Source organism: Brassica napus, chromosome C3 (genome assembly GCF_020379485.1).
Source record: "Brassica napus cultivar Da-Ae chromosome C3, Da-Ae, whole genome shotgun sequence".
Taxonomy (NCBI): domain Eukaryota; kingdom Viridiplantae; phylum Streptophyta; class Magnoliopsida; order Brassicales; family Brassicaceae; genus Brassica; species Brassica napus.
The window spans coordinates 24,109,014-24,124,984 of record NC_063446.1 but is presented as its reverse complement, the minus strand read 5'-3'; the positions used below and the strand labels follow the sequence as shown (position 1 = coordinate 24,124,984).

Sequence of the window (15,971 nt, the reverse complement as noted above, 5' to 3'; positions counted from 1 at the left end):
ATCCTCAGTCTTGCTCCCGACCGATAATCTCAGTGAGGTAAGCGAATGAGTCGGTTTACAACGTATGTGAGAGCTTGCGATGAAGAAAGGTTTGAGGTTGTGGAGTATGTGAGTTAACAGAGGAGACGAACTGCGAGGAGAGAAATGGAAGATTCACCGAGCAGCTAACCGCAAAGTAGGGAGAAGAGAAGCCTAGTAGATATGGATAAACATGTTGACGATCTGAAGTTCAAGACCACCGAGTTGAGACTCGGTCTACCCGGTTCCGAGTCACCCAAGTGAGCCTCCAAATGATTATGATCCTTCTTGTTGATCTTGTTGATCTTGAATTGAGTTCGTTTCATCCTCTTCGTTTTTAAAGATTCTTTTAAGTATGGAGCTATTATTTGTAGCAACAAAAGTTTTGATTATTAGGCTATACGGGTCCATTTATTACTTGTGGATTACTAGGTGACAGCAAAGAGTTGATTTTTATGCTTGTGGCTTGATTTTTATGCTTGTGGCTTTATGCTTATGGCTTGTTTGTACACATGTACACCTTTTTGTACATGTGGATATGCAAAGCGATGTACACATATATAGCATTAAAACATTGTACATGTGGAAATTTTAAACAAAATGAGAATACATGATTCTACGATACATTGTCTTAGTAATATACAATGTACACATGTAAACATTGTACACATACATGTTATTTTTGTGTGCACTTTTTGACGAGTACACGTGTACATCGAAAATGAACCAATATATGTGAAGAGGTTGTACACATATAGGTGGATTGGTGGTTTCTTAGTAATATACAATGTGTACATCGAAAATGAACCAATATATGTGAAGAGGTTGTACATATGTGAAGATGTTGTACACATATACACCCTTATGTACATGTGGATATGTAAAGCGATGTACATATATATAACATTAAAACATTGTTCATGTGAAAATTTAAAACAAAATGAGAATACATGATACTACGATACATTGCCTTAGTAATATACAATTTGACGAGTACACGTGTACATCGAAAATGAACCAATATATGTGAAGAAGTTGTACACATATAGGTGGATTGGTGGTTGCTTAGTAATATACAATGTACACATGTTGTCTTTGTACACATGTACATATATTACATGTTGTACATTTAATAAGTGGCATTTTAGTAAATATATCTTCGTATTCCCCAGATTTTTTAGGGTTTCCTGCAACAAACATTGCGGCCGCCATTTATTTCTTTCATGTATTTTTCATTCTTTTTCGTTTACGTGTAGATTACACTTCAAGATTGTTTATTTCTCACTTTTAAACTGATTTCTAACTTTAGATTTTGAATTTTTTGTGAGATTTGGCCATTGTTGCTCGAGCTTCATCGTGCAACTGAAGCAACGACCACCGCAGCCGATTCCGAGCATCACGACCAACCACGAGCTACTGTCGGAATGTAATGGAGATTAAAAAAATAAACAAAATCTGGTTTGGTCTAAAATCGGGACAACCAAAACTTTCGAAAATTTAAATTCAAAACCTTAACTAAAAAGCCCAACTTGCTGTGAGAAAAGAAACCAGACTCAAAAAGGAATCGAACCAAGTCACATCCCACCAACCCCAAGTTAGCAGAAACTGTCTCAGTAGCAGAAACTGACTTATCTTGTAATAAAAACTTGGAAACTGCCCTACAATGTAAAAAACTCTTGCTAAAATCATATTTTTTTGACAAAAACCTGTCGGCTGTCAGTTCGACCCGGGAGGAACACACTTAGTGATACATGGTAGACTAGTTTGAAAGCGTACCACACAGCCTAACCCGAATTTAAATACCTTCCGACTATTGCTAAAGGTAAACCGATCGTCTGTTAATATCCCCCATGTAAATTACTTAGACCAAAATTCAAGCCCAGACCGGCCAAATAGTGATAAAATCAATTTACATCATGTGTTGACATTTCATTCCAGATAGTATTAATCTGTCTTGTAAAGTACATGTATGGGTCTATTAGTGAATAAATAATTTTTTTAAGAATGAAAATTCTTTTATTAAAGAGGTAAATCGATAAAGAAACAAGTATTCTGTTACACAAAACAAGTATTTCTTTTCTAATTTTTTTGGATAAAATGGCAAATTAGTTGTAGAGGCAGTTACGTTGAAAAGTTCGTTAGATTGTGAGTTATGTATATTTTCAACAGATTTTGTTTATATATTTATATGCGAATGACATGCGACCATATGTATATAATATCTTGGTTGCATGCGTGAAGAACGGAGTATTCAAATGTGGACTGAGTATATCTCCTAGAGATAAAGCATTAGGCTCTATCTGTTTTGAGCTACATAAGAAGAGCATTTTATCTCCTTCTCAAACTACATGAAAACCATATGCAATACATTCTAGAAGAAAGTTGTTATTCTAATCTTAGAACCGCAAATGCAATCAACTGAAAGAAACGACAGCAAAGCAAATTATTCAGCACAAACTCATCCTAAAAATCATTTCTCAAAAAAAAAAAAAAATCTCATCCTAAAAATAAGCAAAACATTTATCACCAAAAAAAACTTGCACCAGTTTATAAGAATCTAAGGAAAGAAGAAACAAAATCTAAAAACTCCCACCTGTTTCATTGGACAACAAACTTGTCTTCTTCCTAAATCATAGGAAGTAGATTTTTTTGAGACAAAGATTGCGTAGGAAACACTCCTCCTACCTTCAATCTCTTCCTCACATTTCAACTGCTAATAAAACAATCATCTTCCCAAACCCTTTATTCTAGCCCCTTCCCTAAACAATGGCTCTGTTAACTATTCATCTCTTTAATTTGTAATTAAACCCTTTTCTTTAAACAAAAAATAATAAAATAATTAAAGAGTTTACCTGAGAATTAGGTTCAGGATGGCCTCAAGGAGCCTCTCATACACACAACTCCTAGGCCTCCTGTCCTTTATCCTCCTAACCTCCACAATGGCGGTTCGTGTTGGAGTCATTCTTCATAAGCCTTCTGCTCCAACCCTTCCTGTATTCAGAGAAGCCCCAGCTTTCAGAAACGGTGATCAATGCCTTGAGGCTGATCAAATTCATATAGCCATGACTCTTGACACAAATTACCTCCGTGGAACAATGGCTGCTGTTTTTTCTCTCCTACAACATTCAACTTGCCCTGAAAACCTCTCTTTTCATTTCCTCTCCCTTGCCCATTTCGAAAACGACCTCTTCTCCAGCATCAAATCAACTTTTCCTTACTTAAACTTCAAGATTTATCAGTTTGATCCAAACCTAGTCCGAAGCAAAATCTCCAAATCCATCAGGGAAGCCCTAGACCAGCCTCTAAACTATGCGAGGATTTACCTCGCGGATATCGCTCCTCCCAGCGTCGACCGGATCATATACCTAGACTCTGACCTTGTAGTAGTAGACGACATAGAGAAGCTATGGCATGTAGACATGGAAGGAAAAGTCGTGGCTGCTCCTGAGTACTGCCATGCAAACTTCACACACTATTTCACAAAAACGTTCTGGTCGGACCCGGTACTTGTTAAAGTCCTTGAAGGAAAACGACCGTGCTATTTCAACACGGGTGTGATGGTCGTGGACGTTGATAAATGGAGGAAAGGGTTGTATACACAAAAGGTAGAGGAGTGGATGACTGTTCAGAAGCAGAAGAGGATATACCATTTGGGTTCATTACCTCCTTTTTTGCTTATATTCGCCGGTGATATTAAAGCGGTTAACCATAGGTGGAACCAGCATGGTTTAGGAGGAGATAACTTTGAAGGGAGATGCAGAACGTTGCACCCTGGTCCGATAAGTCTACTTCATTGGAGTGGGAAAGGGAAGCCATGGTTGAGATTAGATTCAAGAAAGCCTTGTATTGTTGATCATCTCTGGGCTCCGTATGATTTGTACCGTTCATCAAAACATTCTTTAGATGAGTAGAGGCAAAGAGGAAGTAAGAAGATTGACACATATGTGTAAATAGGAGATGGAGACGGTCCAAGCAGGGTGGGTGCGAGCAAAGGGAGCGAGATGCAAAACAAAGCTAAAACAAGTTGTAGCGAAAAGAGAGAAACCAAGAGAGAGTTGTTTTTTTTGTTAAGACACACTCTTAATGCAAAAAGACACGTTGTGCATGAGATCAGTAGTGAGATATGGTATCATCATCATCATGATTTGTTTCTCTTATTCAAGTGTTTTTTTTTTAACATTTCTCCCTCTCTTGGATTTAACGTGTAATATACATAGGGTAGTGTTACTTCAAAAATGGAGGATTAAATTCATTCTTTATTAATTCAATCTTTTTAGTATCTCATATTCTATTAGAAATTAACCGTTCTCCTTATCAAACCAACAATGGTCATTGTCCTTATTATTTGTTATATTCAAGTTTGATAACCGAAAATATTTGAACCTTCAAAAGCTTGTGTTGCCTCATTAGCTTCAAGATTTTTTTTTTTTTTTTTATGAATCATAGCATGCTATGACTATATGTTAGTTTATAAACTACGAAGTGTTAGGTTAATATTATCCCCAAGGCAAGGCTTTTTGTTATTTTCACATAAAAATATATATATATATATATATATATATATAAAACACTCAGAATTAGCGTATAATTAATAAATATTAAGTTTTTCGCTAGATATCAAAATTATATTTACTGAAAAAAAAACTGTTACTTTTAAGCTTATCCCGGATATTTTGCTAAATCCTGTTAGGAGATTTTCATCATCAAACCTAATAAGAAAAGTGAGATCGAACTTCTTATATACAAAGACAACAAGATATCATCACGCTTAAGATCATATAGCATAGGGTATAAACATGCGTAGTCCATATTCGACAACCAAAGTGTTCTTTCTCTTTCTCTTGGTTTTGGTGGTGGCTTCATCATGGGGTCTATCGTTGGAGAAAGAATATCCTTCTTTAAATGTCACTTATCTTAAGATATTTATGTTGAAGGAACGTTATTATCAAGTGACTAGATTAAGGCACGGCCCGATGAGGGATCCCAAATTTCGAGTCAAATCGAATAAACTCGCTCCTAGAGGTAAAGTTAAATTGTTATTCTTAAACTATATAGCTGAATGAATCTTACATATGATAATACGTAGTGAAGCAATTACAATACAGTATAATGATTTGTTTTTGGTTTCTCTCACAACGGGGTTAAGACGCGAATGTGGATATAAGGTGGGATATGACGAATGAAATTGATGGTAGTTACTCGGCTAATGTCACAATCTCCAACTACGTGATGGATCACGAAATTGAACAGCCATGGAATTTAGCGTGGATATGGATAAAAAAGGAAACACTATTTGGAGCTTTGGGTAAGGCACACAACACGGCTTTGTTTCTTTCAGTGAGGACGATGATATCGGCACGTACACGTACTGCTTGAACAACGTGACGTTGGACTTACCGCGACAAACTGATCATAACTGCATAAGCGGTACTGTGATTCTTCCGCGGTTAGTAAAAGCTGAAATTGCGAAAGGATCAACTTCATTTCAGATTTCTATTAGCCATTATAATAGAGGATATCGTGCACAGCCCCCTTATGATGTAACTTTGAGCACACGAGGATTTGAATACGAACTTGAATATGATTCAATGGAGCAAGTAATTGATACTCATCTGAGTAAGTCCACTGAATTGTTGGCACATCATATACATACCTTTTCTTTTGTAAGATTTTACGAGTCAGTTCATGTCCCTTAGATACCTGGAGTACGACGTGCATTCTCTCCATCTCCAAGACCAAAATGTTCCACGAGATTCATAATAACAATGATGAACTGTGAAGTTGTGGGTGTTTTTCTTATTTGCCGTTTATGTTGGTGATTTCATCTATCTTTTAGATCAGAAATAGTGTGTGTGTTATTGTGTGTGGAGTTTTCACCTCATTATGCAAAATGAAACTCAAGTTATGCTGTTTTAATAGAATATATATTTTTGTTTCGAAAAATTTTAAACAATTTCTCAAGACTACAGAGAATCTAAATTCATCTCTTTGACAAATAATTTATCGTATCAAATGTTTCGAAATATAATTTATATACCTTAAAATATCAGTTTCATTTAACTTCTCAATAATTTAATATCTTTTTTTTTTCCTTTTACGTAATTCATTGTTTCTAAAAATTTACTTTACCGTAAAGTTTATGTAGCAATTTATACATGCAAGACAAAGTGTCCACACAATGAAAGAAACAGATAATTTCTGGTTGTATTTCACTCAAGGAACGATTACAATAAGATGATACTAAGAAGAAGAAAAGCATAAGAAATTAGCTTTCGTAGAAATAAGAACATCAAATTTATGAAAATGTCTTCCCTTTTCCATTTCATTGAAGTTCCCTATGCAAATAGAAAACTTTTCCCCAAAATGGTGAATTATGGACATCTCACCGAAGAACCTTTCCGATATAAAGTAGAACTCGGCGACGGAGCTATGTATGAGGGTACAATAGGAAAAGAAACATTAACGTATAGGACAGGCTATATGGGCTTTAGCACCATAGATGACGTTTACTTGAGCCCCTTATTAGTTTCATCCCCAACCCCAAAATAAACGTCATCTACGTCATCTATGGTGCTAAAGCCCCTATAGCCTGTACTATACGTTAACGTTTCCCTTCCTATTGTACCCTCATATATAGCTCCGTCACCGAGCTCTACTTTATATCGGCATGGGCTATTTCTTGAGCCCGTCCGGACCAAAAACTCGGGGCTCAGTCCCTCAGCTCTCAGTCCCTCACAGCTTATGGGAGAAAAGGAGGATGACTTTGACGGACTGTAGAGGGTGTTGGGCTTGGGGAGAACCAGGTCAACTCTACGCCCGTATTAGGTGCAATCGTACTTCCTCCGGTGGGTCCCCGACTGAGATGCCCGCCAGAGCTGCGGTTGGAATGATTTGGAGTTCAATCTTGATGATCTTTCTTCCTATACTTAAGTCCTGTCTCGGCTTTGGACGAGACATGACTCCCAGGTGGTGGGAGTGACGAAGGTGGCACAAACGACTTGAAGGAGTATGATGAAGAGCATTTTGATTTTACTTTGCAAGATGTAGAATTGTATATGAAGTGATATGCAAGATGTAAATAATATTATGATCTATATATAAGTTAATTAAGTGAGATATGGTAAGTAAGTGTCTAAGTGATAGGTGAGCGGTGATATGTGTGATAGGGAGCATGGAATAACCATGCACTTAGCTTAAATTGTGTGATTTCCTAAACACGTAGTCTACGTGTTTATTTTAAAGAAAAATTGCTTTTAAACAATATTGGTTAACTACGTGTTTACGGTTAACAAAAAAGTGTACATTTATAAAGACCAAGAACCATACATACACTTTTAAATTTATAGAGTAGATATTAAATACCTTGGCATATTATATAAGGTGGTTTTTAGGACCAAATATATGGTGGGATTATAATGGTTAATATAATTTTTGGGGGTCAAAATTAAATATGATTTTAAATAAACAATTATTAACGCTACCTTTGTGAATCAACAAAACGCCATTGACGTGTTGGTGTCGTACCTTAGCTCTCTCATGGGTTTTCAGTGACGGTAACTCACTCAACTCAATGCTTATGATCCACTTGTTAATAAAACTATACTAATTATTTAATTAACATTGTCGTATGAATAATATATATGGTATACAGTTGTGTTATTATGCGCCAATTTTGTGTGTTGAACGTAACATTATTTAATAATAGAAAGTTTTATTTATTCGTCTTAACATAAGGGAATACTTTAGATCTATGATTTAATTTGTGCTAAGTATGACTAATGGTATTGTATTGTAAATTTGTAATTAATCGAGTAATAGATATTTTTTTATTTAAAAGATGTAAGAAACTCTATTGTGAATAACTTTATTTTTAATATTAAATTAGAACTTAATCAGCACACCCGCACGAATATTTGTTTTAATTGGTAAGATATCGTAAACTCATAAACTTTTGTTAATTACTGTCTTTTATCAATCGTGGTACATTATTAGATTAGCATTGGATTGTTATCGCAGTTAATATATTTTTAATACAAAAAATGATTATTAATACATTCAGCTAAGATTTATTTATTAAATGTTAAAAAGAGTCATATTGATTTTATAGCTTAATATTTCTATTAAATGTGTTTTTAGTTCGTACAAAACAATTAGCAATACAATAAGTAATGAATTATTTGAAATTTTATTTTTTATATCAAATTTATGTTACTCATGTACAAAATTATATATATTTTTGAATTTAGATATTTTATATAATTTATATGGACTACTTATTGTGTACATCAAAAATTGATCTATATATTTATATAATATAATATGAAGACTTGTTCACAGCCGCCGCCTATGTAAATCTTAACTCTTTTGTTAACTTCAGTCATCGCAAAAGCCAAAAGGTGGTTGTGGAGGTTGAATCCGTGGGTTTAAACAAGAGCTTCTCTCTTCTCTTGTTGCCTTATATACGTTGTTTCCATAAATTAGAGCTTTTGAAAGATTAAGACATTTTTAAGGCGGTGTCATGTATTATTGTATTATCATCATTAAGTTCTTTAATGTTCTCGCGAATCATGTTACAATGCACAGACATTCCTTTGCTGTTTTTGGGATATGTTTTTCTACATAAGAGAATATACAACTTTCTTCAACTTGTAAAACACCAAAGCGTTTCTTCAGTTCACAAAACACCATACGAGTTAGGCGATATGAGACTCTCTACGTAAGCATCAGCCTCGAACCCATCACTGAGCTTTACACCACGAATCCCCAAATACCTCGATGCACCATTCTCGAAATTATACAACAACATGTCTCCATCAAGCTCCAAAAGAACCTCCTCACCGTTCTTACTCGAACACAGCGGCTTCATCGACCTATACAACAAACTGATCCTGATTCTACTCCACGAAAAAACATATGTAACTCAATATACTCACAACAAAATGATAAATAAAATTAATTTGATCTTACTTAATTATAATAAAAATAATTATACTTCAGTTTGAATTTGAAAAAATATATATAACTCAATATATTCATAACATAAGTGACTCGACTAATCCAACTTATATCTAAAATTACAGATTTAACTACAATAAGAATATATAATTTTATAAATAATAATTATTCTATAAATGTAAATTATAGGATGACTCAAAACATATTAACAAATGAAAATAAAATATTAACCAACTGTTATAATTTAGTTATTTTGTAAAATTTATATATGCATGAGATTGTATAATATTATCGTTATATTAATTTACGTAATTTGGAATCAGACACTTTAGTTTATTTTATATTTTATTCTAAGCACAATATATCTTAAGTTATACATAATCTTCCTCAAATATATTTACATATCTAAGACAATAACCAACATAAATGCAAATAAGAAAATTAATCATAATTTTAATATATTTAAAAATAAAAAATATGATAGTTGAATTCAGAGAAATAGATGGAATCTAATATACCCAAATGATAATTAAATCGACTATAAAAAACAACAAAACCGACTAGATATAACATATCTAAAATCATATATCTAATTAAAGTAATAAAATATTATTAATATAAATTATATATACAAATTATAAATTAATTTAAAATTGAAAATAAATAACAATCAGTTATTATAAATATTTATACCCGTGTACGAGCACGGAAAAATCACCTAATACTAATTATTTAATAAACATTGTCGTATGAAAAATATATATGGTATACACTTGTATTATTATGCGCCAATTTTGTGCGTTGAACGTAACAGTATTTAAAAATAGAAAGTTCCATTTATTCGTCTTAACATAAGGGAATACTTTAGATATATGATTTAATTTATGCTAAGTATGACTAATGGTATTGTATTGTAAATTTGTAATTAACCGAGTAATAGATGATTTTTTTATTAAAAAGATGTAATAAACTCTGTTATGATAACTTACACTTTTAATATTAGACTAGGTGATGATCCGCGCCCTGCGTGGGATGAATAGACTTAAAGAGTTTGTAATTTTGAGTTATTGATATTTATAAAGTATACTAGGATAAGACCCGCGCCTTGCGCGGAATTAAGTTATTATTTTATTATATTTTGGAGAATGAAACAATAGTTTGGCTTCATTTGGATTAGGAGTGTTCAATCCAGATATCGGGTTGGTTTCAATTCGGTTCGGTTTTTTTCGGCATTTTGGTTAGTAAAATATAACTACTATTCTAAATCCATATTTACTTTGACTTTAGTCTTTCACATACTTTTGAAAGATTTCAACTGGACAACTAAATTGATCAGCCAATCTTTTTGCTTTAAATCATTAGTATATATATATATATATTATTTAGTTTGAATATTTATTAAATAAAAATTCATATGCGTTATATTTTATGATCATTTGTAACTTATTATAACAAAAAAAATCTATTGATCACAAAATTTTCAGAATGAGAATCTTCAAATTTCTAATAATATATAGACGTTTTGAAAAATTCAAAATATAACATATAAGAAAAAATATAAATGTTTTTATTATATATTTAATGTGATTTTTTAATATCTTTTAATAATATAAAATTAAAAAAAGAACTAAGATACCAAAATTGTTATCAAATATTTATTATTCATAATAATTAATTTTCATATATACGTTAATCATATTAGGTAATTTCGTAGCTTCTAATTAAGGAAAGTGCAAAAACAATATTTGGTAGATTATTTATCAATTCGAATATTCGATAGTTAGTTTAATAAAAAATATAATGTAAGTTAAGATGGACCAACCTATTTTTTTAAGAATAGTATATTTTATATAGTCATTTATTAAATGAGAATTTATAATCATACACTTCTATGATCATTCATATCGTTTTATAACTGAATATTTAAATCATCGATAAAAAAAATTCAATGTGAAATCTTTAATAAGTTTATAATTTATAAATTTTTTTGAAAATTCATTGAAAGTTTTAATATTAAAATATTTATGTAATCTTATGGTATATAGTTTAATCTATATATATATATATATATATGTTTTATTATTAAATGATATTTTTTACTCATATGGTTTTAAAATCATGTGTATCTTCTTATAATATTAAATAAAAGTTCATATTAATACAATTTTATGATCATTTGTAACTTATTATGACAAAAAAAATAATCTATTGATCACAAAATTTTAAGAGTGGTGATCTTCAAATTTCTAATAATTTATAGACGTTTTGAAAAATTCAAAATATAACATATAAAAAAATATAAATGTTTTTTATTATATATTTAATGTGATTTTTAATATATTTTAATAATATAAAATTTTTAAAAAGAACTAAGATACAAAAATTGTTATCAAATATTTATTATTCATAATAATTAATTTTCACATATATGTTAATCATATTAGGTAATTTCGTAGCTTTTATTTAAGGAAAGTGCAAAACATTTTTTGGTACGTTATTTATCAATTCGATAGTTAGTTTAATAAAAAGTGTAATATAAGTTAAGATGGATCAACCTATTTTTCTAACAATAGTATATTTTATATAGTTATTTATTAAATAAGAATTTATAATCATACGGTTCTATGATCATTCATATCATTTTATAACAAAATATTTAAATCATCGATAACAAAATTTTCAATCTGAAATCTTTAATAAGTTTATAATTTATAAATGTTCTTGAAAATTCATTGAAACTTTTAATATTAAAATATTTATGTAATCCTATGGTATATAGTGTTTAATCTATATATATATATATATATATATATATATATATATTTATTTTATTATTAAATGATATTTTTTACTCATATGATTTTAAAATCATGTGTATCTTCTTATAATAAAAATGTTAAACCATTGATCATTAATTTTTAACATAATAATTTTAATAGTTTTAGTCATTTATTGTCGTTTTTAAAAATTCAAAATATAACATATACGAAAAAATCTAAATTTTACTTTTATAGCTAATTTGATTGTTTATTTTATTTTAATAATATAAAATTAAACAAAAAATGATGGAGGAGATATAAATTGTTATCAAATCTTTATTATTAAAATCATTAATTGTCATATATATATTAGTCATTTATGGTAATTCCGTAGGTTTGATTTAAGGAAAGAAAATAACATATCATATCATTATATCATATAGTTTGACCAACTTATGTATCTAACAACATATAAAAATCGAATGTGGACCTACTTATTTTTCAATTGAATGTAATTGACTACCTAATTGAGTGTCACCTATGCATTGGAGCCTATTTTAATTAATACAAAATTGAGGTTACATCTTTTGAAATGTTCCTCAATTAATATATAGGGGATTACATGTTATACAATGACGGATTTGATAAAAATTTTAAATGTTTATATAAGGTTAATTATTTAAACTGTTAAAAACTTGTGTTATTGGTTAGATGTAATCGAAGTTTAATCTGCTAAAGTAAATACTTATATAAACTTAGTTATGGTATTAAGATGAAAATAAAATAGAAAATTAAATTATTGCTTTCATAAGATTAAATAAACTATGATACTATAATAATAAAATATGAAAAGCAGAACTTATAAGGAAAAGTTTTTAAGGAAAATGAAAAAAACAACAAACGATGTGGAAAGTATCTTCAAAACTCTCCGTTTGCAATCCTATAAAGAGCAATAACAAATAATATATATTATCAAAATATAGAATTATAAATCAGAACTCATTAAACAAAATGTATTACCTAAAAAAATCTATTACCTTTTTCTGAAAACATCGATTTCTGGAACATCACTGAGCTCGAACAAAACTTTGGAAATCAATAATCGGTGCTCCTCCAAATTAATGATCGGTGCCCCACGTTTAGCCGGTGTCAGAGAAAACGTATGAAGGAGATTTCAAAATGAAAAAATGAAGGTATACGGCCTGATTTTTATATGGATAGTCAAACGAATTAGGGTAGATTAGGGTAGATTTGCTTAGATAATCATCTTCTTAAATTTCGGAATTCAAACTAATCCAGAGAATATCGAGTACTTGCCTTAAAACACATCCATGCGAATCAATTTGCCTATTATAGGAAACAAATTGTAATCATGATCAACTTATTAAAATTTTTAATCAATCAGCCTCAATTTAAAACACGTCTAAATAAAGTACAAACTCGAATTTCCTTAACAAATTTGAATTATATTAATGACTACATATATTACTGAAATATTGACATATTTAGCTCTATACATTCCAATGTTGGAATATTCCCATGATCGTGGATTTAAAAAAAAAATCATGTGATTGACAATACGGAGCTCTATATTTGGAATCTAAATATTGAAATTCAATTGTGTTTCCTTTTTTATTTTGACCAAATAACCAAAATATATCTGATATCCGTAACGTATAATTTTTTTTTTTTAACGTTGACAAAAATGTTGCCTTTTACAAAAGAGTTAATATTGCATTATAATTAACGTTGACAAAAATGTTCATAAAACGTTCGATTATAATACGTGTTCCTAAAATAAGCATAAAATTGTTCATAAAATTATTCCCGTTTCTTTAGTTGCATTATAAAGAAATTTGATATTAGTCATAAAATGTTGCATAAAAGTGTTCATAAAATGTTGACTCGGTTTCAAAAAGGTTCATAAAACGTTGCATTATAATACGATTTGATATTAGTTTAAAAATGTTCATAAAATGTTACATTATAATTAACGTAAACAAAAATGTTCATTAAACGATTTGATAGATGTCGAACTTATTTTGTTGCCTTTTACAAAAGAGTTAATATTCTGCTTGTCATAAATTTCCGTTTTTTTTTCAAATCGGATTGTAATCATATAGTATAATGTATATGACCAATGACATTTGGTTGTAATTATTCTAGTTCACGAAAGGGTTTTTTAAAAAAAATAGTGAGAGTGCATGAGGTGATGACACATAAGAAATGATACTCATGTAATAAACACATGAGGCAGATGTTCCTCTTTTAATAAGAAAGCGATTAGAGCTTGATCAGCATATACGCACATGAGGCCGATGTTCCTCTTTTAATAAGAAAGCGTTTAGAGCTTGATCAGCATATACGCACACAGTGGCGGACCTAAGATTTTTTTTAATTTGGATCAGTGAAATATTAAATTTCAAAAAGTAAAACAAAATAGGATATTGAACCCGTTAACTCATATTTAAGGGGGTGCAACACTGACTATCTGAGCTAAGTAGACGTAAAAGGTGGTTTGGAGGTTGTAGATGATGAATCCGTGGGTGTCATGTATTGTATTATCATCATTAAGTTATTTAATGTTCTCGCCAATCATGTTACAATGCACAGACATTCCTTCGCTTTTTTGGGATATGGTTTTGTACTTTTGTTCATAGATATAACATAGAGAATATACAACTTTCTTCAACTTGTAAAACACCAAAGCGTTTCTTCAGTTCACAAAACACCATACGAGTTAGGCGATATGAGACTCTCTACGTAAGCATCAGCCTCGAACCCATCACTGAGCTTTACACCACGAATCCCCAAATACCTCGATGCATGACTCTCGAAATTGTACAACACCATGTCTCCATCAAGCTCCAGAAGAACCTCCTCACCGTTCTCACTCGAACACAACGGCTTCATCGACCTATACAACAAACTGATCCTGATTCTACTCCACGAACTCTCTACACCGTACTCATTCATCACCCAAACATCATCATGCACCTCGTAGCAACTATTGACTAAACAAAGACACCCATTGGTAACCCCAACAACAAAGTTTCTATAACTATGACCACAATCCTCAGCCTCACCAGGCAACAACATCTCTCGAAACTCCTCCGTTTTAAAATCAAACGCTAACACCACTCTCTGGTTCTCGTTAGCGAACACCCAGTGGACCGCGCCGCGGAGAGTCACACCGGAGCTGAAGCAATCCTTGTGCTCATAACTCAAATCACGGATCCATCTCCAAGAGTCTGACTTCAACGAATAGACGCTGGATTTAAGTACATTGTCACCATCAGCAACGAGCTTCACTACTTTGTAATCATCCGTTAGATCATCAAATCCAAATCCAAGAGTTTGAAACTCTTCCCCAGCGGCGGTGATTAATCTCTTTGATTCTCCGGTGGTTGGATTATACAAGAACAGAGCTCCTTCGCACGGAGATATACACACTAAACCGTGCGAAGATCCGATGATCTCAACCCAGTTTCTTCTATACGGTTTAAGCATATTCTCTCCCACGTGGCACTTAATCATCTCATCGAATTTAATCGGATCTTCCTTAAGCGGGTAGCTAAGCTCCTGTGCTAACAAATCTCTAATCCTTTTACCGATTGCATCCAAGTCTAAGGCGTAGAGGTTATGTGACGAGACGATGAGTTTACGGTGAACGGCGTCGTTTCGGAGGGTTAGATCGAGGTGGATCTTTGCGAACTTTGGATCCGATGAGAGGGAGCGGAAGAGCTTTGAGACGCACCTGAATCTCCCGATTGGTTTTGCTGGTAATCGGAGGAGGATCTCTCTGATGATCTCTGGAGGAAGCTCGAGAGAGGCTTTCTCGGTGGTCTCTTCTCTCCTCCGCCGTTCATTCTTCTTCGTCGTCTCCGTTAGAGCGTCGCCGATGAAATGGATAAGTTTCTTATACATTGTTTTGGCGTTTTGCTTGCGACCATTGACCCGAAGCTTTCTTTAATTTCGCCCGGAAACTATAAATCCGGGTCTATACCGGTTTTCAAAAGCGATTTAATTCCCAATTTCCCGGTTTACTGGTCAAACCGCGCATAAATAGTATACGTTTCATATTTGAATTTTTTTTACCCGGTTAATTAGTTAAAACTGAACAAAAAAAATTAACGTTTCTGCTTTGCTCCTTTTTATACTTTTATGATTGGCCATCCTAGTGTAGAAACATTCATCATCATTAAGTTCTTGACTATTCTCACTAATCATGCTAACTTT

General features: G+C 31.8%; 2 protein-coding genes across 2 annotated transcripts; one reads left to right on the top strand and one right to left on the bottom strand.

The window, feature by feature from the left end:
* Positions 1 to 1,696: 1,696 nt before the first annotated feature.
* Positions 1,697 to 4,328, top strand: LOC106386581 (probable galacturonosyltransferase-like 4). The gene has a single exon (XM_013826417.3). It carries the CDS (start codon positions 2,889 to 2,891, stop codon positions 3,927 to 3,929), a length of 1,041 nt encoding a protein of 346 aa, XP_013681871.2. The 5' UTR covers positions 1,697 to 2,888; the 3' UTR covers positions 3,930 to 4,328.
* A 9,960-nt stretch (positions 4,329 to 14,288) lies between these two features.
* Positions 14,289 to 15,711, bottom strand: LOC106388841 (F-box/kelch-repeat protein At3g06240-like). Its single transcript, XM_013829008.3, has one exon. It carries the CDS (start codon positions 15,657 to 15,659, stop codon positions 14,454 to 14,456), a length of 1,206 nt encoding a protein of 401 aa, XP_013684462.1. The 5' UTR covers positions 15,660 to 15,711; the 3' UTR covers positions 14,289 to 14,453.
* Positions 15,712 to 15,971: the final 260 nt, after the last annotated feature.